Source organism: Coenobita brevimanus, chromosome 63 (assembly GCF_032717465.1).
Source record: "Coenobita brevimanus isolate Jiangsu-jjx chromosome 63, ASM3271746v2, whole genome shotgun sequence".
NCBI lineage: Eukaryota > Metazoa > Arthropoda > Malacostraca > Decapoda > Coenobitidae > Coenobita > Coenobita brevimanus.
The window spans coordinates 42,838,548-42,865,097 of NC_137016.1; the positions used below are offsets into that span (position 1 = coordinate 42,838,548).

Genomic DNA, 26,550 nt, shown 5'->3' on the forward strand with positions numbered 1-26,550 from the left:
AAATTTTGGCGCCTAGTGGTTGAGTGGGTTATTATTGCGCTCCAATCGGATTGAGCTGGTGAAGGTTTATATCCATGTGGTGGTTGGGGTTTATTGCTCACATAATGCCACTCAGGGATGAGTGAGGCTGGTCACTCTCATCTTAAATGTCAGGACCAACTGCCTAGCCCCGGACTCCTACGCTCCTCATGAGGCAACGTAGGATTGGATGATGATCACTCGTGTATATATATATATATATATATATATATATATCTATATATATATATATATATATATATATATATATATATATATGTTACGTGAGTAACTGGGCGATCTGACCTTTCTGACCCCGCCGTTCAGGGCCAACCACTATCACCTAACTCCTTTATCATAATGTGCTAGAATTGAGTCTCCCTTGTACACGATTTTCCTGACACAATATACTTCAAATACGACTTGCGGGGACTCCATGGCGTGGGCGAAATGACCGGACACCGACTGTAACGTAGTCTACGACGTAAATATAATGTACAAACTTAATACAGTATTTGCCGAGAAATGAGTAACTTGAGACTAAAAAATACGACTAGTTGTGTAACTATGTATACATAATATTATAATGATTGGAATGTTTTCTAGATCTCTGCGGCAAATTCAATATATTCCCGGAGAACAGAAATTAAAACCATCCCATTAATAAACTAGAATGGCACTAAGTAGAGCGCATACTTCCGCCAACGCCTTATCTCGCAATGATAAAGTAAAAAAAAAAAAAAAAATCTGGATCCGCACCTTTATCCGGATCCGCACCAAAAGTTAATGGAGTGTATTCTGGGCCAAGGTCCATTCTTCTACCAAGTTTCGTGGAAATCCGTCCGGTAGTTTTTGTTTAATCTTGCTCACAACCCAACCAACCGACCAACAAACAAACGGACAGGGGTGAAAGCATTACTTGGCGGAGGTAACTACGAGATCCGCTCGGGCAGCGTACTAACTAAGAGGGTATTCCGCAACATGGTGATGCAATGTTGGTGATGCTGACGACCGACCAACTGTGCAAGGAACAGTGTTTTGAGGGATGACATTTTCTTGAGTACCGGTGTTTCATGGGTAGAAATGCAAATCTCCCCTCCCCCCCTTCCACTCATACTCAAAAGAGAAATATATATTTCACCTGTTACATGAAGTTTATCAATGGCGAGAGCTTATAGCCACTACAAATACATATTTACGCAAACAGCGTCCACATATCACGCAAGCTACAGTATGAGCTAAACATACAGAGATGCACAAGGCAAAAACGTTAGTGATTTGCGGTAAAGAGTGGTGAGTGTAACAATTCCCGCTTGTGTTTTTAGTTTACTATGACAAAGATACTGATATTGCACTTCCATGACTATTTTCTATGTAATAAAGGACTACTAACATATTCAAACAAAACTATACCTCTATGCTGAAGAGATTCTCCAAAAATCTTTACTGAAGGATGGGCAACTCGCTCGTACAATACCTTTGGTTATTTAACCGAGCTCCAAATGTTGCAACTCAATACAGGGACAAATGTTTATTTCGTCCAAGTAATCAATATGGATGACCATGTATCCACAGGCCTGCCATATTTTTTATGATATATTCATCTGGATAGAACAGAATGCATATATATGATAAAAAGACAATTTTATATCAATTTTCTCCATCCGAGTTTTGCCTTGCCGTTCATCAGCTGAGAGGATCAACATGGCGACCGTAGTGAAATCAGCCGGTTTTTTCGGTAATACTTACCTTAACCCTCACATTCTGAGCTACATTTGTAACACAATGATTAGGTTATTATTTATTAATGAATCTGTTTGTGCCAAACATCAGAACGGAGCTCAAAGCGGTGAATAAAAGGAATTCTTGTAAGCTACCTGTTATATATTTATCTCCAGTTTTCAGCAAATATCCCTGTAGGTTCGGAATCACATTACTTCATATAATATGTGACATTCAAGAGTGTCGCCGTGGTGTGTGGTGAAATTTTAAAGCTAAGTTTGCTTGTGTCCCGAGTAGACAAGATTTTGTTTACTACCTACGCCATTTGTTTTCCAGTTATAACCCCGCATCTCTAATGGCGTAATATTCCTTTGCTGAGACTTCTACGAAACGATTTTGTTTTTACTTCGGAAAGTAACGATTGTATTTCCACTACGAAGAGTTCCCCAGTAATGGTTGAGTTAATGAAAGCTACCGGTATATTAAATTCTTAAGCTGAATAAAATTATTGGGAGGTAACAGGAACAAACCATTGGTATACATCATTGGAATAATGGAGTTAAGAGATTAGAGCAAAATTTTAAAAGTATGTCCACAGTCAGGAATGGAAGCTTATCCAGTCCTTATGCATTGTGTGGTATCAAATGTGATATATACCATAGACTTTGAGGACAGTTCATTTCTGGATTTCTCCACTGCACATAGTACGCATATTGCAGCACTGCACAGCACATGCCACACCAAGATGCAGTTACATTAACAATGTAGGGAATCTATAGGATGACGCCACAGTAGCAGCTACTTACCTGCCACTGATGGGTCTGTTCAGCCCAGTGGACTGGGGCTGGGCACCAAAATCATTTTTAACAACTTATTTAAATAACTCTCCAAAAGAATACTGTTTTTACTCTACATTTTCTCGAGCACATCAGTAATAACGAACTTGAACTAACCTAACCTGTCTGGGTATGGAAGCAAAAATGGCATCCTCCATGTGACGCTCAAATGTAAATAAGTACAGTACAAATATTCTAAAGGTTATACTGTAGAGTTAAGTTTTTAAAGAAAACTTTAAAGCAAAAGAAATTGGTGATTTTATCGGACAATAATCTACAGCAGATACTCATTTTACGATGAACCAGTATGCAACAAATTGCTTATATGAGAACCAGAAAGTTAGGGCCTTTCTTGGTAATCTTTAAGGAGATAGAGGACCACCTTATATATTTTTTTTTTTTTTTAAATTCATAGGATTTTAAAAATATTTTGAATGTATTTTCAGGTTTTGATGTTTTTTACTTCTATTAAAAGTGATGAAAACCATTTAAAAAGCAGTGTTTGTTTTGAATTCTTAAAAGCACTTAAACACAGACTGATGCCATTTAGTGGTGCCTGACGACAGACAGATGCCATCTTGTAATGCCATTTTTTAGTGAAATTTCCCTTGTCAGGGCTTATTTATCCAAACAACCTGAATTTTTGTTTTAACTTAACTATTTATCCTAACATACCTCAGCCTAACCTATTTTGTGCTAACCTAACTTAATCTACCCTAAACTATCCCTTAAATAATCATATTTTCTGTGTTACTGATGGATCCTCTTCATACTAAAAAATGCACTTGTTTACATCTTAACATATCACTGAATCCATTCAAAAGCAGATTTTTTTTTTTTTTTAGGCAATCCTAATTTCCTTAAAGATTACCCCTTTTATAAATATACAGTGGCATTGCTCTTACAACCATTATAATCTCTTACGAAGTGTTAGTGGTCAATGTATGATCGTTTTTTTCGCTTATACAGCAGGCTCAAAGCGCAACATATGGACAGAAATACTTGCAAATACAGAATAGCTTGATGTAGCTTGTTCTTTATATTTAAATGGGAAAAAAGGGGACTGAGCCAACAGCCACAATAAATAAATAAATATAAAAATAAACACAAAAGGTTATGATGTTCATGCAAATCTGCACATGGGTGGCACCAACCTGTCCCCTCTGTATTGGTGCAACAAATTACTGAATCAGCGGTCATTTACTTAATCAGCACTTTTAATATGAATGTGTTACAATTTTGGTCACCATATAGGTACCATCGGTAATAAAAGTATCGGCACCCTTTCTGTGTGAGACATCATGATACACAGAATATGATTTATGGGAAATGACATGGTTATGTCACTTTGTATGCTTCATTTGTGTTGTCATCATATATGTAACAGATATATAGCTGGATTAGTCGGAAAAACGTTGTACAGTACTACATTGTAACTCAATCATTTTTGTGAATTAAATAGGCATACGAACACTACAGATTGAACCAGAGACGAAGTATTTCATATAATATCTTATGCGACCCCAGGGTGCTGATACTTTTTTTTACCGATGGTCTGGTTAGTACTTGGATGGGTGACTGCCTGGGAACACCAGATGCTGTTGGCATCCCTACATGTCAAGTGGGGTTGGTGAGGATTAGTGCCCCTCCTTGTAAAACAATTAACTCTAAGCCCTTGGCCACCCCGTTTGGGATACATGGCATCTGGCAGTGAATGAATGAATGAACATACATGCCAAATTATCTGAAATCTGGTAAGAAAAAAAAATTATACTTCTGTCTATCTATTGCCAGACACCGCAATCCCGTACGGGGTGGCCACAAACAAATCGTCTCCACGTCGCCCTGTCCCCCACCATTTCACTGCCCTGCTCCCAACTCACGCCCCCCTCTCTCATATACCTCTCCATTCCATCCCTCCATCTCATCCTCGGCCTCCCCCTTCCTCTTCCCCCCTCCACCTTACTCACACTCTCCTTGTCAGTCTCTCACTTAATTTGACGATATAAAATCAGGATTCAGAACAAAAACATGCTAAAGTTAGCAGGTATTTCCCCTTTAGACTGTCAGCACGCCTAGGCAAACTTGTATTTTGCATAGCCTAAATATTGATTTACAGTGCAAATAAATGTTTTTGCATGTTAAATCATTATTTATACAAATTAGAAGTCTGCAAAGGCAAGTTTTCGAGCTAAAGGCAAAACACTTGCGCTTGACTGAATTTCTGATAATTTGGTGTGTATAAATCTGTATGGTGATAAAAACGATAATATTTTCCAATTAAAAGTGCCGTTTCGGTAAATGACTGCCAATTCTTTACTGTATTTTGTCGCACCCCTTTGTACTAAGCACATAGCTAATCTTAACTTCCATACTCTGACGTATGGAAGCGAGGCGTGGACCTTGCAAGAGGGGAACAAGTCAAGAGTGAGAGCAGTGGAAATGAGTTGCTTGAGAGGAGCATGTGGAGTGACGTGGAGGGACAGGTTGACGAATGAAGAAGTGAAGGAATGTTGTGGGGTAGATGTGGATGTGGTTGAAAAGATTAGGAGAAATACACTGAGGTGGTTTGGACATGTGGAGAGAATGGAGAATGAAAGACTGACTAAGAGGGTGTATGTAGGTGAGGTGGAGGGAGGGAGAGGGAGGGGTAGACCAAGGATGAGGTGGAGGGATGGAGTTGAGAGGTATATGAGGGAGGGGGGGGTGAGTTGGGGGGAGGGGAGTCAAATGGCGGGTGACAGAGTGACTTGGAGGCGTTTTGTCTGCGGCCACCCTTTGCGGGATTAGGGTGTCGGGCTATAGATAGATAGATAGACATAGCTAATCGCCTGCTTTCAGCTCTAGTCATCTCCATCTGTGCATCTCATTCTCACTTATAATAAATAGCAAAATATTCTTAGTGCCTGTAGCTCCTGTGGAAAATAAAAAAATTTAGTGGGACTCCATTCATACCCCAGTTTTTTTTGTGATTCTCTCTCTCTCTCTCTCTCTCTCTCTCTCTCTCTCTCTCTCTCTCTCACAAGACATGGGAGCCTTCTTGGATTTGAGATTAAAGATGCAGTTGCTGGAGACTTATACATCTTGAAAGGAAAGTGTATGTTTTCCTTTCAGCAGCAGAAGACCTTACCAATTCAACTGCTGTTACTCCAATTTTTTTTTCTGTATTTTTCTGACTATTTTCATGGTGGTAAACAACTGGTTTCTGTCGACTTTCTTCCCCTTGTTTTTAAAACATCCTGTTCCTTATGCCTCACCTGTAATGGTGGACTTGCTAAAACTTACTTTAATCTTAGTAAGTTAGGTTAGATTAAGTTAAAATGTAAGGTTGGGAAGAGGTACTACATGATGACCAGGTCGTATGTTGGAGGTGTCCACCATTACAATTGAAAAACAGTTGATATGGCAGAAAGAATATGGCTAAAAACAATAGGGAGAGAAATTTAACATGAAACATTTGTTTACCACCCCAAAAATAACCAGAAAAATATAAAAGACTATCAGGAAGAAGATAAACTGATATGGTAACGTGCTTCTACAGCTTAAAGTGTATGTTTACCCTTCAGCTGATGTGGGAGATTTCTAATATTCCATGCATGGAAGAAATTTAACATGAAATGTTCATTTACCAACCCAAAAATAACCAGAAAAATATAAAAGACTAGCAGGATGAAGAAGAACTGATTTGGTAAGAGGCTTCTGCTGCTTCAAATAAAGTGTATCGTATATTAATCCTTGAACTGATGAGGGAGATTACTAATATTTCACGCATGCCATGACTGTTCGAGAGTACAGTGCTGTACTGTATAAGTGAGGATTCACAAGCACAATTAGCTAATTGTGTAGTGGGACACCTAATGGTTAGCAGTATGGAGGTAAACAATGCTCCCCAAACCTTGATGGTCAGCTGATTAACTTGGTGAAAAAGAATGGTACTGATGCCCTGTAAATAAATTTAATTTTCTCAGACTTCAATGAAATACAGGTAGTTAACCATGCAATATAATAACATGAGAACAATATTTTGTACCACAATCTATAATGGGCAAGATACAGTACCAATTGATATTATATAGTGATTGTACTATAAGACTGTTGATGCAAAACACTGCAGACAAGATGGTCCTTGAACTTGGTCATAATCATGTGTGTTGTCAGTGATGGAACAATAGTGTTGTGTTGAAGTTCAAACAGCAAGGGAAGTCCAGTGAAGTGAAATAACTATCAGTTTATATGAGTTGGAACCTTGTTTTTAGACTTTATTGGGTGTGTGAGTCTTAGCCAAAAACATAACCCCACAGAACCCGTTAAAACTAACACAACATACGATAAAATATTATGCAGCAGATTTTTTCAAATGCAACCTCCCATCCATCCATCCATTGCCAGACGCCATGTATCCCAAATGGGGTGGCCAATGGCTTAGAGTTAATTGTTTTACAGGGAGGGGCACTAATCCTCCACCAACCCCACTTGACGTAAATGCAACCTCATTGTACAATAAGGGCATGCTTTACACCAAATATTTTTGATGGCCCTCTGGTATGACAATGCATGGTGTAGCACACATCAGACTTGTTCCAAAATTCAGGCAGTTCTCCTGCATCTGACCTAAGACCCTTACCTTCATCAGCTAGGGTATAGGGTTGTAGGGCTAAGTCCCGCAAACCCACAAGAAAATAACTGCATGGCACAGTATAAAAACTATGCAATACTATAATTTGCCATACAGTACTAAAAAGTTTCCTCAGTCTTTAGATGTAGTTTAGAAGTGTTAAACTATGTAGGTGAATTGGATATGACTTTAACTTGGTTTAAAATTGCCATCTCTAAAAATTATGGAGCACGTCACAAAGAAATACTATGAAAAAAAAAAAAAAATAAGCCACAGCATTGTCTTTCTGCCACTGAGCTATATGAAATACACTACAAAAGGAAAAAAACCTGAGTTAAGATCACTGTAGCTTTTACTGGCATTTGTTCCAAACTGTTACTATCAAATTGTTTTTAGTAATCAACCTTAGAAATATTTTGTATTTTCAGCATTGCCAGTAAAACCTACCCAACACTGAACTCGACTGAAAGAAATGCTAAAAAAAAAAAAATGTCTGTGCAGGAACAGCTGTAATATAGGACAGTACAGTATTCAGAAAAATTAATACTTTTTATAAAAATCAATCAATCAGTCATGTTTTTCCATTGCTGCTGATAATTATATGTTCAAGGCAGATTATGGATCTCGCACAAATATTCTGCGATCAACACTGATGTTGTCATATTTTTGCAGGCCAGTTGACCAATACTGTGAAGCGATTGGTCTTTAGGGCGTCTGGTTTCAATCAGTTGGGTGAGTATCATTGTACTATCAAAACTTTTACCAGAAATAATGAGTTTCCCACTAACTTTCAATCTTTGTGTTCCCATGCCCTTCACCAGATTGACTAAATCTTACTGAATCGGTACTTACAAGTAAATCAAAACTGGGTACAGGAATATTAACCTGTTTGTAATATTTTTGAGATGAAGAGGGAGGCATAGTTGGTATGGAAAGTCTTCCACTTACTACACTGTATTTTTGATTTTTTAAGACTTCTTCTATCTTTCCTTCATTCTTTCCTCGTCCTTCTGCCTACAGGTGACTTTACACTCCCTCTTCTGTCTTTCATTCCTTCATTCTTTCCTTTTCCTTCTGCCTATGGGTGACTGCACTGAATGACAAGCCAAATGGTTTCCTGTACACCAGGAAACTATTTACTACGCTGGGTGGTAACCATATAACCAAATTTTGGCGCCTGGTGGTTTAGTGAGTAATTATTGTGCTCCAATCGGATTGAGCTGGTGAAGGTTTATATCCAAGGGGTGGTTGGGGTTTATTGCTCATGTAATGCCACTCAGGGATCAGTAAGGTTGGTCACTCTCATCTTAAATGTCAGGACCAACTGCCTAGCCCCGGGCTCCTACGTTCCTCATGGGGCAACGTAGGATTGGATGATGGATGGATGGATAGACTATCTTTCAGCTACCAGTCCTATACTGTACTGATCAGAGTGTTAGTTTTTGTGATAATGTAATAGTGCAAAAAACAAATACAGCATAGTATAGTATATTTTGTTCCGGTTCTTTTGATATCAAATATAAATCATCAACTACGGAACAGAATTGGAGAAAAACTGATCTATCATACTACTGTTTTATAATTAAAATACTGTACTATAGGCTACACTTATTAAATGCCTTTGAGTCAGCTCTTACACTTGTATAAGTCATCAATATTAGTAGACATTTCCATATTTTTTTGTCAGTAGGTCCATTAAAGTAGACATTTTGTTTACGAAAGTTTCATAAAGATCAGTGTAGCTGTTTTGCCAGTTTCACCCAATTTACCGTCCTAGTCATATGGACAAACTATTTTGAAATACACACCTATCTTCAGATGAGTACTGCCAATACAATGACATACCTGTATTTTCTTTAGGCTTGTACCACGATGACTGCCTGTACGAAACAAGTGATGTGCAGGAGGCGCTACGTCGGCTGCCTCAGAGACTAAAGGATGACCGTAACTTCCGCACACAGCGTGCCCTGCACCTCTCAATGACCAAGAGCATCCTACCCAGAGACCAGTGGATTTCATTTGAAGAGGTTTGTTGACTTCCATACAAGCAAAACACGATAATATGGCATGTAAATATGTGATAAAATGATGCTAAGTACATCTATCAAGTTTATTATAAAATATTGTACAGTAATATACTGTATCACACACACACACACACACACACACACGTGTTTAGCTGATAAAAAAAAAATGAATAGAAGAAGAGATGTGTTATTCTTAGTCAAGATATTAATGATAAACTTAAGAGTGATATATATAATGATGAAACAAAATTAAATTTTTCTCAAGAAGCTGCTGAAGTATACAGCAAATGTTTTATTGATATCTGTATATAATGGTGTACTTAAATTAGTTTTGTCTGCGAGCATCTGTTGAAGTATAAAGCAAGTTATTTAGTGAAGATTATATTAATATAGGTAAATAAAATCACTACAGTATTTTAATGATGTGCATGTATAGCTACGATAAGGAATGACTTGGGAAAATAATAAACAACTGAGAGGGCTCTCCCTATGTGCTTAGGGACGACTGCATGCGGCATGTGTAAGGAGTGTAATGCTGTATGGTGGTGATACCTGGACAGTGAAGGAAGAGGATATTTGTAGGTTCAAACATACAAAAACGACAATGATTAGATGGAACTGTAGTGTGTCCTTGATTGCAGGGCCTACGATTACAACTGAAGAGTTATGAGGAAGGATGGGACTGAAGCATATTGATTGCTGTGTACTGATGAGGAAAGTGAGAAGTGTGAATGTCAGGGGCAGGGTTGTGAGAGACAGACTGTCACCTCAGGGATACGGGACCGAAGAGGGAATCTGCCAGAGATCGAGCAGCATGGAGAGTTGCCTATACTCAGTTTTTTTTATCGAGGCGAAGATTCACTTGACAGATCGGTGATTATTGGCTGAATGCAACACTGCATCATAATCTAGCATTATTAACTGACAATAAATATGTGAGAGGGAAATATGGGTTAGGAAATATTTTTTGGACATGCTGCATTCAGCCAGTCATCATCAACCTGTCAAGTGCATCTTCACCTCAATAAAAAAAACAGGGTATAGGAGACCAAGGCCGGTGCAAGCAAGCATGATGGAGCCTTTATAAACTATACTATATGATGTCACCTGAGTATTAATAAATACAAAATCAGACATTTTAATTCTAAAAATAGTCAGGACCGGACAAAGGAATGTAAGAGGAGCGAATGATGAAGTGAAAGAGAGAGAGATTGTCCAGGTGCTTGAGGATGCGAAAGTGGATGTATGTGGAATAACTGAAACAAAATGGAGAGGAGAAAGTGTGAGAGAATGGGAGTATGGATGGGGTATATGTGCAGGAGTAGATGAGAATGAGAGGGCAAAGGAAGGAGTGTGTATAGTTGTGAGTAAAAGATGGAAGAAGAGCATAAGACAGTATGGATCAGTTGGGTCAGTATGGATCAGTTGGGTCAAGGATTGTGTGGGTAAAGTTGAAAGTTGGAATACAAATGTGGGCGATTGTGTGTGTGTATGCGCCAACGCAAGATCGTGCTAGAAGAGTGAGAGAAGAGTTCTGGACAAATGTGGAAGTGTGCATGGAAAAGTTTGGAAGGAATGAGAGAGTGTTTTTGATTGGTGATATGAATGGTAAAGTTGGTAATGTGAAGGTGGATGGAATAGTTGGTGAGTGGGGTGTGCCTGCTGAGGTAGATGAGAATGGGAGTGCGTTAGTGGACATTTGTGCTGGGAGGGGGTTGGTAATAGCCAATACCCTCTTCAGGCATAAAATGATCCACAGGTATACATGGCGAGTGATGAGAAGGGTGGGTGGTGAACTGAATGAAAGGAAGGCAATGATTGATTATGTGTGTGTGGATGAAAGGATGCGAAGTTGTGTAAAGGATGCAAGAGTGTATAGAGGTTGGGGGAGTGGACTTTCTGACCACTACTTGGTCGTGGCCAGAATTAGGATGCAAGTAAGATGGAGGAATAGAAGAAGGGAAAGACGAGAGGAAGGAGTAGTTGCAAGGAGAGTGGAAAGGTTAGAAGAAGATGAGAAAAAGGCAGAGTAGAAGAGAGAAGTGGAGGAACGATTGGGCAAATATGAATTGGAGCAGATGGGAGACGTGGAAGGTGTGTGTAAGATATTTACAGAAGAAATATGTGCAGCATGTGATGTGGTGTGTGGAAGGAAGAGAAGACGGAGGGGGGTGCAAGGAACAGCGTGGTGGACTGAAGAGGTGAAACAGGCAGTGGCACAAAAGAAGAAAGCATACAATGAATGGATGAGAAATAGGGGCGTGGAAGAAGTTGAGAGGCGGAAGAGAGAGTTATATGTGGAAAGGAAGAGAGAGGTGAAAAGATTAGTAAGAGAGAGTAAGAAGAGAGTGGATGAGGAATTTGGAAGGAATTTGAGTGTAAAGTGGAGGGACTGTAAGAAAATGTTCTGGAGAGAAGTGAAAAGAGTAAGACAGGGTGGAAGTGAAGTTAGCAGGGGAGTGAAAGATAAAAATGGTAGATTACTAGTGGAGAAGGGAGAAAAAGTGAACAGATGGAGAGAACACTTTAAGGAATTGTTGAACGTAGAGGATGGAAGTAATGCGAGTATAAGTGGCTGGGGAATGGCTGGGAGAACTAGGGAGGTGAGAAGACAGGAAGAAATCAGTAGGATAGAAGTTGTGGAAGCAATGAAGAAAGTTAAATCGGGGAAAGCCCCAGGAATTGATGGAGTGTGTGGTGAAATGCTGAAGCATGGGGGAGAGATAGTAGTAGAATGGATGTGGAAGATGTGCAGATTGGCCTGAGAGGAAGGTAGAGTCCCGGAGGATTGGAAGTCAGGTATAATTATTCCCTTGTACAAAGGAAAAGGGGAAAAAGAAGTGTGTGGTAATCATAGGGGCATTTGTCTTCTTAGTATAATAGGAAAAGTGTATGGTAGGATACTTATAGACAGAGTTAGAGAAAGAACAGAGAAATTAGTTGGAGAAGAACAGGGAGGCTTTAGGAAGGGAAGAGGTTGTGTAGATCAGATATTCATTCTTAGATCTTTAGTGGAAAAGTTTCTAGAGAAGGGAAAGAAGTTGTATGCGGCTTTCATGGATTTAGAGAAAGCATATGACAGGGTGGATAGACAAGGATTGTGGAAAGTGTTAAGAATATATGGAGTAGATGGGAAGTTGTTGAATGCTGTGAAGAGTATGTACGATGGTGCGAAGGCTGCAGTGCGTGTGGATGGTGAACTAAGTGAATTTTTCTCTTTGAAAGTTGGTTTGAAACAGGGATGTGTCATGTCTCCATGGTTGTTCAATCTGTACATGGATGGGGTAATAAAAGAGGTACAAGGTAGGGTAGTGGATGTTGGAGTGGCCCTGGTGAGAGAGGATAGTGTTTGGAAACTCCCTGTACTGTTGTTTGCAGATGATACTGTGTTGTTGAGTGAAGACGAAGGGGAGCTGCAAGGCTTGGTGGATGAGTTTGGGAGAGTGTGTAAGAAACGGAACCTAAAGGTGAATGTAGGGAAGAGTAAAGTGATGGTCTTTGAGAGAGGTGAAGTCAGTGAATGTACAGCGAGGTTGGATGGTGAGGAATTGGAAAATGTGAGTACGTTTAAGTATTTGGGTAGTGTGATGAGTAAGGATGGAGGTTTGGAGGGTGAAGTGCTTGAAAGGGTACAGCAGGGAAGAAAGGTTGCTGGTTCCTTGAAAGCAGTGATAAGAAACAGGGAAGTGAGCATGGAAGTAAAAAAGTTACTACATGACAGTATTGTGATACCAACTCTAACATACGGAAGTGAAGCTTGGACATTGTTGGAAGGACACAAGTCAAGAGTGAGAGCAGTGGAAATGAGTTATTTAAGAGGAGCCTGTGGAGTCACGTGGAGAGACAGGCTGACGAATGAGGATATAAAGGAGCGTTGTGGTGTTGATGTGGATGTGATAGGAAGCGTTGTGAGGAACACACTGAGGTGGTTTGGCCATGTGGAGAGGATGGAGGGTGAAAGACTGACGAAGAGAGTGTATATGAGTAAGGTGGAGGGTGGAAGAGGGAGGGGGAGACCGAGGATGAGATGGAGGGATGGGGTGGAGAGGTATATGAGAGAGGGGGGTGTGAGTTGGGAGCAGGGCAGTGAAATGGCGGGGGACAGGGCGACTTGGAGGCGATTTGTTTGTGGCCACCCCAAACGGGATTGAGGCGTCTGGCAATAGATAGATAGATAGATAGATAGAAAATAGTCAGCATCACAGCTGTCTTGACCATGACTGCTATAAATAATGATATTAAAGTTTTAGCCTCTCATAAATCACAGCATCTGAGTACTGAAACTCATGAAGTAACAAAGTGGCATTACTGTAATGACTGTTACAGCAACTTCAGGCAATTATAATTTGCAAATGATGATCAAATTAACATCTGTTTTTGGCAGAGTAATCCTTGCATGCTTAACTTTAGCATATTACAAGTATATTTAGAAATATTTCCCTAGGTAGTTAACTTTAGAACATTATAAACCAGTTAGCTTATTGCTAGTAATTTGAGAAATATTACCTCAAGAATGTAAAAATGCTGTATGCAAATTGTATGACCATTAAGATAAAAAGGTAATGTGGTGGTGGGATGAAGGAATACAAGCTGCAGTTAAAGGGAAACAAAGACTGATTAAAAAGGAATGCTTGGCAGCTAAGCACAGAGCTAGAATGTATAAAGGGCAAACTCTCAGTCTCAGAGATTTTTCACTGGATAGCCTAAACCATGCTGAAAGGAGGACTGGTATTTAGAGTGGCTGAACAGATGACAAGGGAAAACAGAAATGTCATACGTAAGCAGTGTGTGAAGAGTGAAGGAAGGGTAGCAGTGGATTGTGAGAATATTGAGGATGCTTGGAGAGTGCATTGCAACCAGTTGCTGAACAGGGAGTTTGACTGGAACAGGGAAAGTTTAGAAACGGCAGATCTAGTATTTCGCCCTTGGCCTTTGGTTGATGTTGGTACTGTGGGTGATTCAATAAACAGAAAACAGTTAAGGAAGGCAGTAGGTGTGTTGGGGTTGACTGCTGGGATGTTGAAGGTTTCCAGAGATGTAGAGGAGGGGTTTAGTTACTGTCTATAGTCAGACGACCTAATCCCATAAGGGGTGGCCACAAACATATTACCTCCATGTCACCCTGTCCAGTGCCACTTCACTGCCTTGCTCCCAGCTCATCCACCTCTTTCATATACCACTCCACTCCATCCCTCCACTTCATCCTCAGTCTCCCCCTTCCTTTCCCCCCCCCCTTCCACCTCACTTACATACACTCTCCTCATTAGTTTCTCACTCTCCCCCCCTCTCCATATGGCTAAACTACCTCAATTTACTGTTCTTTATGTTTTCTACCACATCCCCACCACAGTGCTCCCTCACTTTCTCATTTGTCGGTCTCTCCATATACCTGAACATGCTCCTCTCAAATAACTCATTTCCACTGCTCTAACTCTTGACTTGTGTCCTTCCAACATGGTTCAGGCTTTGCTTCCATACATTACGATGAGTATCACGATACTAACATGCAGCCGTTTGTTTTTATTTCCATGCTCACTTCTCTATTTCTTATTACTGCAATCAGTGAACCAGCAACCTTTCCTGTTGTGCCCTTTCAAGCACTTCATCCTCTAAACTTTCATCCCTACTTATCACATTACTCAAGTACTTAAATGCTCTCACATTTTCCATTTCCTTGCCATCCAGCCTCATTGTGCATTCAGTGACTTCATTTCCCTCGAAAACCACAGCTTTACTCTTCCCAACATTCACCTTTTGATTCTGTTTCTTACAAACTCTCCAAAAGTCATACACCAAGCCTTACAGTTCACCTTCGTCTTCACTTATCAGTATAGTAGCATCTGCAGACAACAGAACAGGAAGTTTCCAACTCTCATTAGGGCTGCTGCAACATCCTCTGCCCTACCGTGTATCTCTTATAAGTCCATCCATATAGAAACTAAACAACCATGGAGACTTGACACATCCCTGTTTCAATCCGACATTCAGATTGAAAAATTCACTCGGTTCACCATCCACACGCACTGCAGCCCTGGTGCCCTCATACATACTCTTCATGGCATTCAACAGCTTACAAGCATGGTTCTGAGGAAGAGGTGAATATTGGGTAAAATACTGCTATTCCCATATTATTTCCTAAGGGGTTTTGTGACATTTTTTCTAGTTCATCACTTTCCAGCAAGGTTCTGAGGAAGAGGTGAATACTGGATAAAATATTGTGTGTGTGTGTGGAAGGAGGGGGGAGGGGGGATCATAAAAAGTTTGAGTGTAGGGACCGAAGGTTAGGCTAACTTATACCTGTACAATGGATTAAAAATATATATCATGCAAGAGGGCTCTGACCCTTTTCCAAAATTATTAACAGAGCTCGGGATGTCCCAAAATTAACAGTTTATCAACTAAATATGTATTATAATGAGAGACTATAAAATATAACAAGCATGCATTACAATGCATCCTCACAAAAACAAGTTTACCAATGGGTGTGAAATTGTAAGGCAATTTGCAACAGCCTTTGTTTATGGTGTCAAATTGTTGCGTGCAGAATATGTTGATACTTTTATATCAGTTGTACATCTACAGGTACATGGCTAGCCTGCTTCCATTATTCTAACCACCAGACTGCCAAGCATTATGTTTGCCTCATAATTTGTCACATTTGCAGGACCGTGAGAAAGGTCGGTACCTGCAGCCCTACCTACTGGAGGTCATCCGGGAGCGCAAGGAAAGGGAGGAGTGGAACAAGAAATAAAATGTAATATAGTTTTCATGTAACAAAGTTGAATTTATAATAGATGCCATTCACAATGGTAAAATTTGAGTTAAATACTTTGTTCTGATTAGTTGTAATTGTCCTGGTTATAACTGTCAGATGCTGGATGCCTCTGCATTTGTATAAAGCTATTTTTTCTGTAATTAAATTATAAATACCCTGTAAGTAATTCCACATAATTTCAGACATAAAAATAGATTTTTAGTTTTTCTACCTGCTGAATCTATCACATTTTCATAGTACTGTAGTTGTATTTTTTTTTTTTTTTTTAATGCAAGGAAGAAGGAACCAAAGGCCATGAGCCCGCAGTAACAGTTCCCTCCAAGAGAAAAACAAAATACAATAGAGAGCCAAATTCAAGATCCAATCATTTTGAGATGCCTGGACACACTGCGTTTGAAAGACTGGAGATCATAGGCAGCAGGAAATACAGACAGAGGGAGACAGTTCCAGAGTTGACCTGTTGCATAAATGAAAGACTGGAAGTAACGGTTAACTCTTGCATTAGAGAGTTGGACAGAAAAGGGATGAGAGTTTGTTGCCTGACGGATGCTATGCGCCCATCGTAGAGGTGGAGGAATGCAAGCAGACAGCTCAGAGGAGCAGTGACCATTAAAGTAGCGATAGAAGAGAGATAAAGATGCAACAGTGCGGCGAAGAGACAGAGGTTGAAGGGAGTCAGTAAGAGGAGGAGAGTTAATGAGATGAAAAGCCTTTGACTCCACCCTATTGAGAAGAGCTGTATGTGGGGAGCCTCCCCACACATGAGAGTTGTACTCCACACAGGGGCGGATAAAACCGCTGTATAGAGTCAACAATTGTGCAGGGGTAAAGAAAGAGCGGAGTCGGCTTAGCACACCCAATCTCTTGGAAGCAGATTTTACAAGAGATGCAATATGATCTTTCCAAGATAAGTCCCGAGTAAATGAAACCCCAAGCATGTTCAGGGATGATGCAGGACTAAGCTGAATATTATTAAACATTAATGGGTATACCTGTGGAAGATTTTGTCGGGTTGATAGGTGTAAGAACTGAGTCTTAGATGCATTAAAAACAACCATATTATTTTTACCCCAGTCAGAGATACGAGCCAAGTCAGACATTAGGTGTGCCATAGCCTCATCCCTTGTTTGTTGAAGTAACTGTTGAGATGGGCATTGCGGGAACCGAATGGAAAGGTGAAGGGTGGAGTCATCAGCGTATGAGTGGATAGGGTTAGATGTACTGCGTAGAAGATCATTGATGAATAAAAGGAAGAGAGTTGGTGATAGGACAGAGCCCTGAGGAACACCACTATTGATAGATCTAGGAGAAGAACGATGGCAGCATGTTTTCCTCTAACATACTAAAACAGACTAAGAGTACTGTACTACTTTTTCTTACTTTTCTACTGTTTTCTACAATAGTTCTAATTCTCCTTACCGGTCTACCATATTCTTGCTGAGTTCCTTCCTTGCTGGAGCCTTTTGATTTATCATCTACTGAGTTTTCTAGAAAGCAGAGAGTAGAGTGGCACAGGGAAGGAAGATGGCTGGTGCTGTGAAGGCCTTGACTCTACACAAAGGTCCATGTGTGAAGGCTGCAAGAGGAGTGCATACAGATGTATTAGTGCTCACACTATTATACTGTTGAATGACTTTGGTATGGTTTGAGAGCAAAATGTCATGGGTAAGAAGAGTGGAAATGGGATTATTGAGCAATATGTGGAATGCATAATGTGGACAGAATAAGAAATAAATTGATTCATAAAGGATACCGGTATGGAGTAAAGAAATCTGTTGAGTTTATGCTTTGACTGTACAGTCATATGGAGAGAATGAATGTCGACAGTGGTGAACTAGCTATATCTGAGTGAGTCTGAAGATGGGAGTGAGTTAGGTGGGTCAAGAAGGTATATGAATTTTGTAAATGACTGTGTGAGAAAGCAAGGTATGCGAGTTGATGAGGCTGGGTGACTGAATTGGCTGGGAAAATAATATATAGAGGAGCACATGACAAGGGTTCAGGACCCCCTTTTAAATTGAAAGTTGAGGAATTAACTATCTGGCTCCTGTATGTGAAGCACATCTACAAAGAAAAATACACTACAATACATGCACATGGTTACACCTACGAAGTGGGACCAGGTTTTAGGGGGTCTGATGTGTGAATGCTTGTGGGGCCCATTTCGCCAAGCACGCCACTGACAGTTCTCCAACTTTTGTACTGCGTCATTTCGTTCTTCCTGCATCCCACCTCACCTCATGTTTCACTGGGACCAAAAAAAAAAAAAAATGGTCTGGATAATGATGACGATGACGACAATGATGATGATAATCAGAGTTCCAGTTGGGGTTTTGACCTGGTGCAGTAATAACTATCTATTCATCATCCATTCCAGTACTGTACTGCCCCTTTTGGAATGTGGTCTGAAGCTAGGCTACCAGTCCAGACATTTAGGGCATGAGTGACCAGTTGCTTGTCCCTTAATGGCATTGTGTGAGCACAAAACACCAATAACCTTTCGTGATCAGACTACCATGGGCCACATCATTTTGAGTCCCATGACTCGCAAGATCATCTAGGTGTCTAAATATTGTATGAGGGCAATGTAGTTAATGCACTAATTCTGTACACAGCACGAAGACCAACGCATGATCTTCCTGCAAGCACCAGAGAAATGTCCCACAAAGGTGAAAGTACCCAAGTGTTTGAGGAGAAATAATATCCATAAGAATAAGTGAAGAAGCAATTTTACACAATTCTAAACTCAGTAAGGCTAATAAAAATATAACAAAACTTATATTTACAAAATAACATACAAAGAATACCCTACCATAGCTACGATTTATCTATATATTGTATTTATTTATCTAATTTATTTTCTACATGAACGACAAGGAAAGAAGAGTTCAGATTATTTCCATGCAGCCTGTCCTTTCTTTATTCAAACAAATACAATTCCCTTCCATAACTAGAACTGAAAATTATATAACATAAAATGGAGCTGCTATATACAAACATACTCTACATTTATACTGTATTTATGTTTATAAACCACTGGCCATGCTTGCATGTGGAATGTGACAATAAAAAACAACTACTGAATTTTACTGTAGGCTACTACAGTAGAACTTTTGAACATCATCACAGGAGATAAACTTGTCATCTTCACTAAAATACAGTACCTAAACATCATCAGAAGAGATAAACGTATCATCTTCACTAAAATACAGTACTTAAACATCATCACAAGAGATAAACTTATCATCTTCACTCTATAAAATACAGTACCTGAATAGATGAAATCCCTGCTCGCGGAGTGCTACCTTGCAGTGGTGAGCAGGCTTACGTACTGCTTCGACTTCGTAGTGCCAGACTAGATAGACGCAATCATACTACGCCAGGTGTGGTCAGATGGACCCCAACACATTTTTTAAATGATGCCATGTAGCCCCTTATTGTTTTAGGGATCTGGCGGACCATAACTTTGCTTGTCATGACCGATTGTATAAGCACAAAAATTTTGAGTGAAAAAGCCATTATAGTAAAATGCCCGCCGTGCCCGCCGCCGGACCTCCTACCTCACCACCCCCCACACCACCACCGGGCCGCCACCCCACCACCACCCCAGGAGGACACACCGGTGAGTTTAGTGACCTCAGTCAAGAGGGTCATCAGGACATTACGGTCCTAGGTCCTTATTCCCCGCAAGTGCCCCAACCCCAGGTGATCAGGGGAAGTAAACTACATTGCGGGCGGAGCAGTGATCGGCAACCGGGCTAATATATGGCCCGGCCTCCACTATAGGTGGAGGAAATCTTAAAACGAACGAGTGATCGGCAGAAGAGGGGTGGGACTGAAGCAGAAATAGCACCGTATTGACGGCTTTGTTACACCCTCTAGGGCAGGAGGCCCAAGGGCAAGAGGCCCAAGGCTACGGCCTGATACAGGGTGTGAAGGGGAAAGCGACCTCAGGCTCCGGCCTGAACACACCAGAAGGAGAGAGTTGCCCCAGCGCATCTCTCTCTTGCTGTTCTCCCCTTCAGGAGCAACATCCCGTCGTAGGCACTAAGCCGTGGCGTGAGGGCGACCCCGTTCGCCCGGCAGATGTTCCTGCTAGGACAGATCAGCTACCGGCTGCGGCCAGAGTACGGATCAGGGTAAAAAGCCCCTGCTACCGTACGTGTAGCACTTCCCAATTACGGAAGCAACACCCCGTCGTCGGCGCTAAGCCGTGGCGTGAGGGCGACCCAGTTCGCCCGGCAGTTGTTCTCCGTACGGGTAGACATTCGGCTCCGGCTGGGGCACGTACCAGGGTAGAGAAGCCCCTGAAGGTAGACTCAATCCGTATTGGAGGAAGTGTGGCCTCTGTGCCCCTCACTCCGACTTGTCTCGTACTACGGGAACTATACCCCGCCGGCGACCCTCAGTCGCGGCGCAAGGACGACCCCGTAGGTCCGACAGGTGTCCCCCGTACGCCGGGCAAGTACACGGCTACAGCCAGAGTGTGTGACAGGGGAAGGCAACCCCAGGCTCTGGCCTCCAGACACACTCGAGAGGACTCGGGCAACGTGAGTCCTCCTGTCGCCTCTTTCCCTTCGGGGAGCCCTTCGTCACCCCCCGGGAATATAGCCCCGGAGGAGACGCTAAAGTGATGGCAAGGCCCGATATTGGGCTTACCGCCTACAGCCGGGAGTTCCTTGTTCCTGTCGGAGCCCCGTAGGAGATGCTGCCGCAGCCCAGTCCTGACGGCGCCTCTCCCCCTTGGTGCCCGCAGCCCCAGGACGCCCCGGCCAGAATCTCCAACCCTCGACGAAGGCGACTCGGGCTCCCTCACTCCCCGGAGTCGGAAAAGGCAGGCCCGGCTACTCCGGCTGTTTGGCCCCAGCCCCGAGGGCCACCTATCAGGTCGAGGCCCCCAGACCAAAGGGCCTCCCTGCACCCCACCGGCGCGGCCCCAGTACAAGGGCCGCCTCCCAGGTCGAGGCCCCCAGACGGGAGAGCCTCCCTGCACCATACCTCCAAGTGCAAGATAGAGTGACTATTACCCAGGAAACAGGGAAAACAGTGACAGTGACTCCGTAAGAAACCGTAGTCAATAGTGGCCCATCAGAACTCAGTGTTAACAGGGCAGAAAGTGAACTTTGTGAATTATCCTAGTCCCTCCCCATATAAGAGAGTCAGAGAGTTTTCTGTGAACATCTGAGGTAAGGGCGCGGGCTAGTCAAAAGCTAAGTGTACATGTCTCCGTGACAAGGTGACAGAGTCGAGTGTTGCTGTCCGCACCCTACCTCTTTTATAGTAATATTCCCAAACCAGACTCCCAACCTTGTTTATTCCTAAGGTGAACAATCCTATTTATATCCTGCCTCCAAGTGACGTGTAAACCATATTATAGATAATTCACAATCTCCTTGTGTGAACATTGTAGTGTATATGATTGCTCTGTGGAGCCAAGTGTTAACTCTGTATCTCTGTGTCCCTGTATCTTATATATCATTCTATGTGTATTGTTACGAGTAGGATTAAGGTAATAGATGTGTTAAGGTATACTGCCTTGTTTTTATGTCCTGTTCCTTTGTTAGTGCTTTACTTCCGGTCTAGAAAGAGGACCCCGCTTCAGTAGCTAGTGTTTTTACAACGAGAAGTCGCCTTAACCCTTTAACCGCGGGTGTCATTCCAGAATGACATTGACAAAACTGGACCAAACCGCGGGTGTCATTCTGGAATGATCGTGAATATTTTGAACACCGCGCATTTTCCCGGCGCGCAAAGTGTCTCACACAAGAGTAGCTGTTGAGTTCTTTCACGCCAGCCATCCCACACCTCCCTCCTCCAACCCCGAGGGGGCCCCCCCCACCCCTGCCCTGACCCGCATCAGTCAGTATCTGTCCAGCTCTGTGCGTGATAATGGCGCTCCGTCCCGACTCATCGTCGCTCGCTTCCTCCTCTACAATGATTAGTGCTAGTGTTCCCTCTACCTCTACACCGGTAAAGGAACTGCCGATGGCGAGGCAGAAGGGGTTGAGCACTCCTGAAATTAGAACTGAGCTGGACAAAACTGTAAGTACTACTCTTGATTGTGGCAGTGAAAGTGACACACTCACAGCAAGCAGTGATGATTTGGCAGTGATTGGTGGTGAACCATTTTCCATTGATAGTGACAGTGATGAAAGTGATTGTGTTGTTTCCCCCCCACCACCCCCAACTTACTCTGGGAAAGGAAAGGCTCCTATGGGCAAATCTGGTATTGCACGTGGGAAGAGAGTGAAGCGCAGGCTCACGTCTCCCACACCAGGCCCTAGTAAGCATTTCCCATCAATTTCCCATTCCCCTAGCCCTATTGCCCTCATATCATCATCATCATCTGCCGTGCCCTCTCCTCAGTCTACATCATCTGAGGAGTACAAATTACCAAAGCCTGCAAAGCGAGGGAAGGCAGGCCGTGCAGGCAGGCCTAGAACAAAGGGGATGAGTGGCAGTTGGAGGGCAAAGCTGGGCGATAAGCGAGGAGATAAGCAAGGTGATAAGCGGGGTAGAAAGGGTCAAGTTTCACCACGCACCAGGTCAGAAACCCCCCCGCCTGCCCCCCGCTCAGCTCCCTCACCCTCGCCACCCCCCCACTCACCGCCCCCGCACTCACCCCCCTCCCCGTTGCCTCCTGCCTCACCCCCCTCCCGCTCGCCTCCTGCCTCACCCATTGCCTCACCCATTGCCTCCACCTCAGCTCCTTCTCACGGGGAAACGAGTGCAATGCAACCTGCCCCTGCCACTGAACCACGCACAGGGCAAGTGGATGCATTTGTTTGGTCTGACGGTGCAGATTTTCAGCCACACAATCCACCGTTTGATATGACAAATGCTGGAATACAGCCTGCCTTCCCATGCAACGCAGGAGATGACTTTGTTGACTACTTCCTGGCCTTCATGGATGATGAAATCGTGCAGCATGTCAGCGATGAGACCAATAGGTATGCAGCTCAGTGTGCAGCAGAAGGGCTGGGACCTATTGGCTCACCAAAGCAAGTGTCGTGGTTGCCTGTCGGAATCAGAGAGCTGTATGTTTTTTTTGCCCTAATGTTTCTTATGCCCCATATAAAGAGACATGAGTTGGAGGAGTACTGGCTCGTGGATGACATTACTACAATCCCAATATTCGGGAAGTATATGTCACGGGATCGGTTCCGACAGCTGCTTGGATACCTGCACTTCGCTGACAATGCAAACCCGTCCCAAACTGACCCTTTGTGGAAAGTGAGGGATTTTCTCAACAGGATTAGGGATCGATTTATGCGATTTTTCCGGCCTATGCAGAAAGTCGTCATAGACGAATCCCTGGTATTGTTCAGAGGACGTCTCAAATTCATGCAGTACATCCCCAGCAAACGCCACCGCTTTGGGATAAAGTTCTTTGTGCTGTGTGACTGTGAGACGGGGTATATCCTGGATTTTGTCATCTACTCTGCTAGCACAATGGATGTGAACAGGAAAGACCCCCTTGGCTTCTCTGGCTCCATTGTAAAAGTGCTGATGGAGAGGTATTTTGGTGGTAATCATGTGCTGTACACAGACAATTACTACACAGCACCGAAACTCTCCAAATACCTTGCTGAACACGGCATTGGCACTGTTGGCACTGTACGGAGCTATAGGAAAGAGTGGCCAAGTTTCCCCGAAGCATCATCATCATCCAGGGGAGATGTTCACCTGAAGAAGTCAGACAAGCTTCTTGCGATCAGGTGGCATGACAAGAAGGTCGTGAATATGATCAGCACCCTCCACAAGGGGGAATTGCAGAGAACTGGGAAGGTCAGCTACAGGACGGGAGAGCCAATCATGAAGCCTGATGCCGTCATTGATTACAATGTCAATGTGAGACTTGTTGATAAGTCTGATATGATGATTGGCGAAATCGACTGTCTCAGGAGAAACACCCGATGGTACAGGAAAGCTTGCCTGCACATGCTCGATATGTGCATGCTCAACGCCTTCATTCTCTACAAGACACAAGTCGGGGGCATAAGGCAACCATCACTGAGACAGTTTTCCAAGACTGTCGTGCAGCAGCTACTTGCACGATTTGGTCAGGTGACGGCATTGATCCCGAGGCGACACTCTGACACACAACCTGACCGTCTTGAGTGCCGCAATTACATGAGCCGGCACCAGCTTGTGAAATTGCCTCTTACAGCAGGCGGCAGGTTGTCACAGGGCCGCTGCAGAGTATGTTCTAACACCACACGGAGGCCTAGGACGAGAAAAATGAGCACACACCAGTGCCTGGAATGCCAAGTCGCTCTATGTGTAACTCCGTGCTTTGCCGAGTAGCCTACCACTCTCTGAGTAAATACTGAAAGTGACAGTGATATATTATAGTGATGCGACAGTGACGTGCTTTGCCAATAATTGTATAATGGTTAATGTAGTAATAAGGGATATTTTGCCTAGAAAAAAATGTAAATATTGGCCAGTATAATAAGTGATATTGTAATAAGAGAATCTGCGGCACTTGTGTAATTCTGTGATGCGCCAGTGACGCAATATAGTAATAAGTGCAGTGTAAATATAATGTATATTGCCCAGATTATATGTAAAATAATATTAGAAGTTAGAAAGAATGAAAAGATCGCATGAAACGTCAGTGAGCGGGTGCCGCCGCAGTGAAGTGAGGCACAGCCGCAGTGAAGAGCGGGCGCAGCCGCAGGGAAGTGCCTTTTACCTACCTCAGTGAACACAGAGTGGGTGTTTATCGTATGTACAATGTTCATATATGTTTATATTACTATTATGAGAGAGTGGTTGGCATTTGGTACTGGTGTGTGGGGCGTAAAATAGTTATTTCACACCCCTCACTTCTAACGGCTCTCCCCGTCCTGTGAAAGTCAATAAAGTCATGAAACCTACATCAATGGAAAGCTGAAGGTTAGTACTTTCTAATGGTACCTTATTTTTTTCTCTAGTTTTATTCTGTGCAGAGTTATTAAGGTTTAAAGGTTTGTTTACATTTGGCTGAAACCCCCGCGGGAGAGGACAGTCAGACCAAAACAATACCCGCGGTTAAAGGGCTAAAAACACAGCATTACAGCAGCTCCGTGGAATGTTTTATCCGCATAGCAGACGATATTTCCGCGTTTTGGCAGCATTGTCCCCTAGCATGATATTGTCTGACACCAACAGCGTGCTCCAAAGTCGCATCGGTTGGTAGCCCTGGAGGTGAAATGTTTATCACCCTGAGTATTCCAAGCAGGACGAACATAAACAAAGCATAGCTGGCGGCCTGACTTTGCTCACGTGAACATGGAGGATCACAACAAAGAGCTGAAGCCTCCTCCATTAAGTTACGACCAGAAATTAACTCTGGTCAAATTAGTAAAAGCTAAGCCAGTAATCCTGGATAAAAGTGGGGACTTGATTCCTCCGTTTCTGAAGACATTGCAACGTCATCGGGTGAACCTGAATCTACGTGGCCTGGGAGGCTTTGTAGACCTCATCCTACTTCCTTCATTACCAAGTTTGCACAATAATTATTATTTGAACAGCTGATAATATATTCATGAGGTTCTGTGCATAAAATTTGCCATTGAAAAGTATATAATTTTACGGGTGGAGGGTGACGTCACAGGAGCATTGTGGGAGATGAGACGGAGCTGCTGGAGATGAAGAAGGTGAGCGATGACTGCATTTATTATTTATTTATGGTGTTTCTTCGCTTATTTTTACGGTAATTATCATGTCTGTATACTTATTAGTATCTGGTGCCTTTATGGAGAATTGGAGTTGGTTGATATAGTGTATAATTATTAGCTATGAGGACGATACAGGGCGGTGTGCGCCCCAGGCATCCAAGACGTCCCTTTAAAACCGAGTTAGCAGAGGTGCTATTTAAATTTCATGTTATTTCAAGCATCCATATTTATTTTTTGGAATTGAATATCGTCAGTACATGAGTACGCGTTGGAGATTAATATCAACGAAAATCAAGTAGATGTGTGGTGTGATATTTTGGAAGGTGAAATAAGTTTACATTTGATTGAAAGGCCCCGGTGGCGGCCATTTAACTATACAGGCTGAGTGTCAAATTAAATCACCGAGTATTGCCTCCATCCATTAAGGGGATGGAAAAGACCTGCAGATTATTATATCCTTTTCACGTTAATTGTGGTAGGATTTTTTTTTTTTTTTTTTTTTTTTGTGAAATTAAAATGGCGTTGATACGTGAACGGCCACAGCTGCTCCCGAGCAGGGGAGTGGAAGCAGTTCTACATGGCCAAAAATGTCAGCCATCGTAGTGTATAGCAAGATGGGTAGGCTTTAGAAATTAACATGGCAAAGGAACCTAATGGATTTGGGTAGTTTTTTGGTGATATTTGAGAATTTTAATGGTGTATATATATATAAAATAAGGCGGTTTTCATTTTAAGGTACGGTCCTATGGTGTATGGTCTGGGATGTGCTTCTGAACCGACTCGGCAGCTCACCATCCACTTCCTGGGGCAGGGGGGATGGGGAGAGTCTAGAGCTGTTGGCAGGCCCAGGTGGATTCTTCATTCCGGCTCCGATGATTGTTTGGGTTCCGAT

General features: G+C 42.5%; 1 protein-coding gene across 1 annotated transcript; it reads left to right on the forward strand.

Annotated features, from left to right (window-relative positions):
- Positions 1 to 1,702: 1,702 nt before the first annotated feature.
- LOC145404359 (cytochrome b-c1 complex subunit 7-like) lies at positions 1,703 to 16,184 on the forward strand. Its single transcript, XM_080275882.1, has 4 exons — positions 1,703 to 1,756; positions 7,864 to 7,923; positions 9,052 to 9,218; positions 15,883 to 16,184. The coding sequence occupies exons 1-4, from the start codon at positions 1,723 to 1,725 to the stop codon at positions 15,967 to 15,969; spliced, it is 348 nt and encodes a 115-aa protein (XP_080132008.1). The 5' UTR covers positions 1,703 to 1,722; the 3' UTR covers positions 15,970 to 16,184.
- Positions 16,185 to 26,550: the final 10,366 nt, after the last annotated feature.

Bases quoted from the DNA above. Each gene is read 5' to 3' on its own strand.
- LOC145404359 (XM_080275882.1), top strand. From the start codon at position 1,723: ATGGCGACCGTAGTGAAATCAGCCGGTTTTTTCG. The intron at 7,924-9,051 runs GTGAGTATCATT...TATTTTCTTTAG, and splicing joins GTCTGGTTTCAATCAGTTGG to GCTTGTACCACGATGACTGC. The intron at 9,219-15,882 runs GTTTGTTGACTT...TCACATTTGCAG, and splicing joins AGTGGATTTCATTTGAAGAG to GACCGTGAGAAAGGTCGGTA.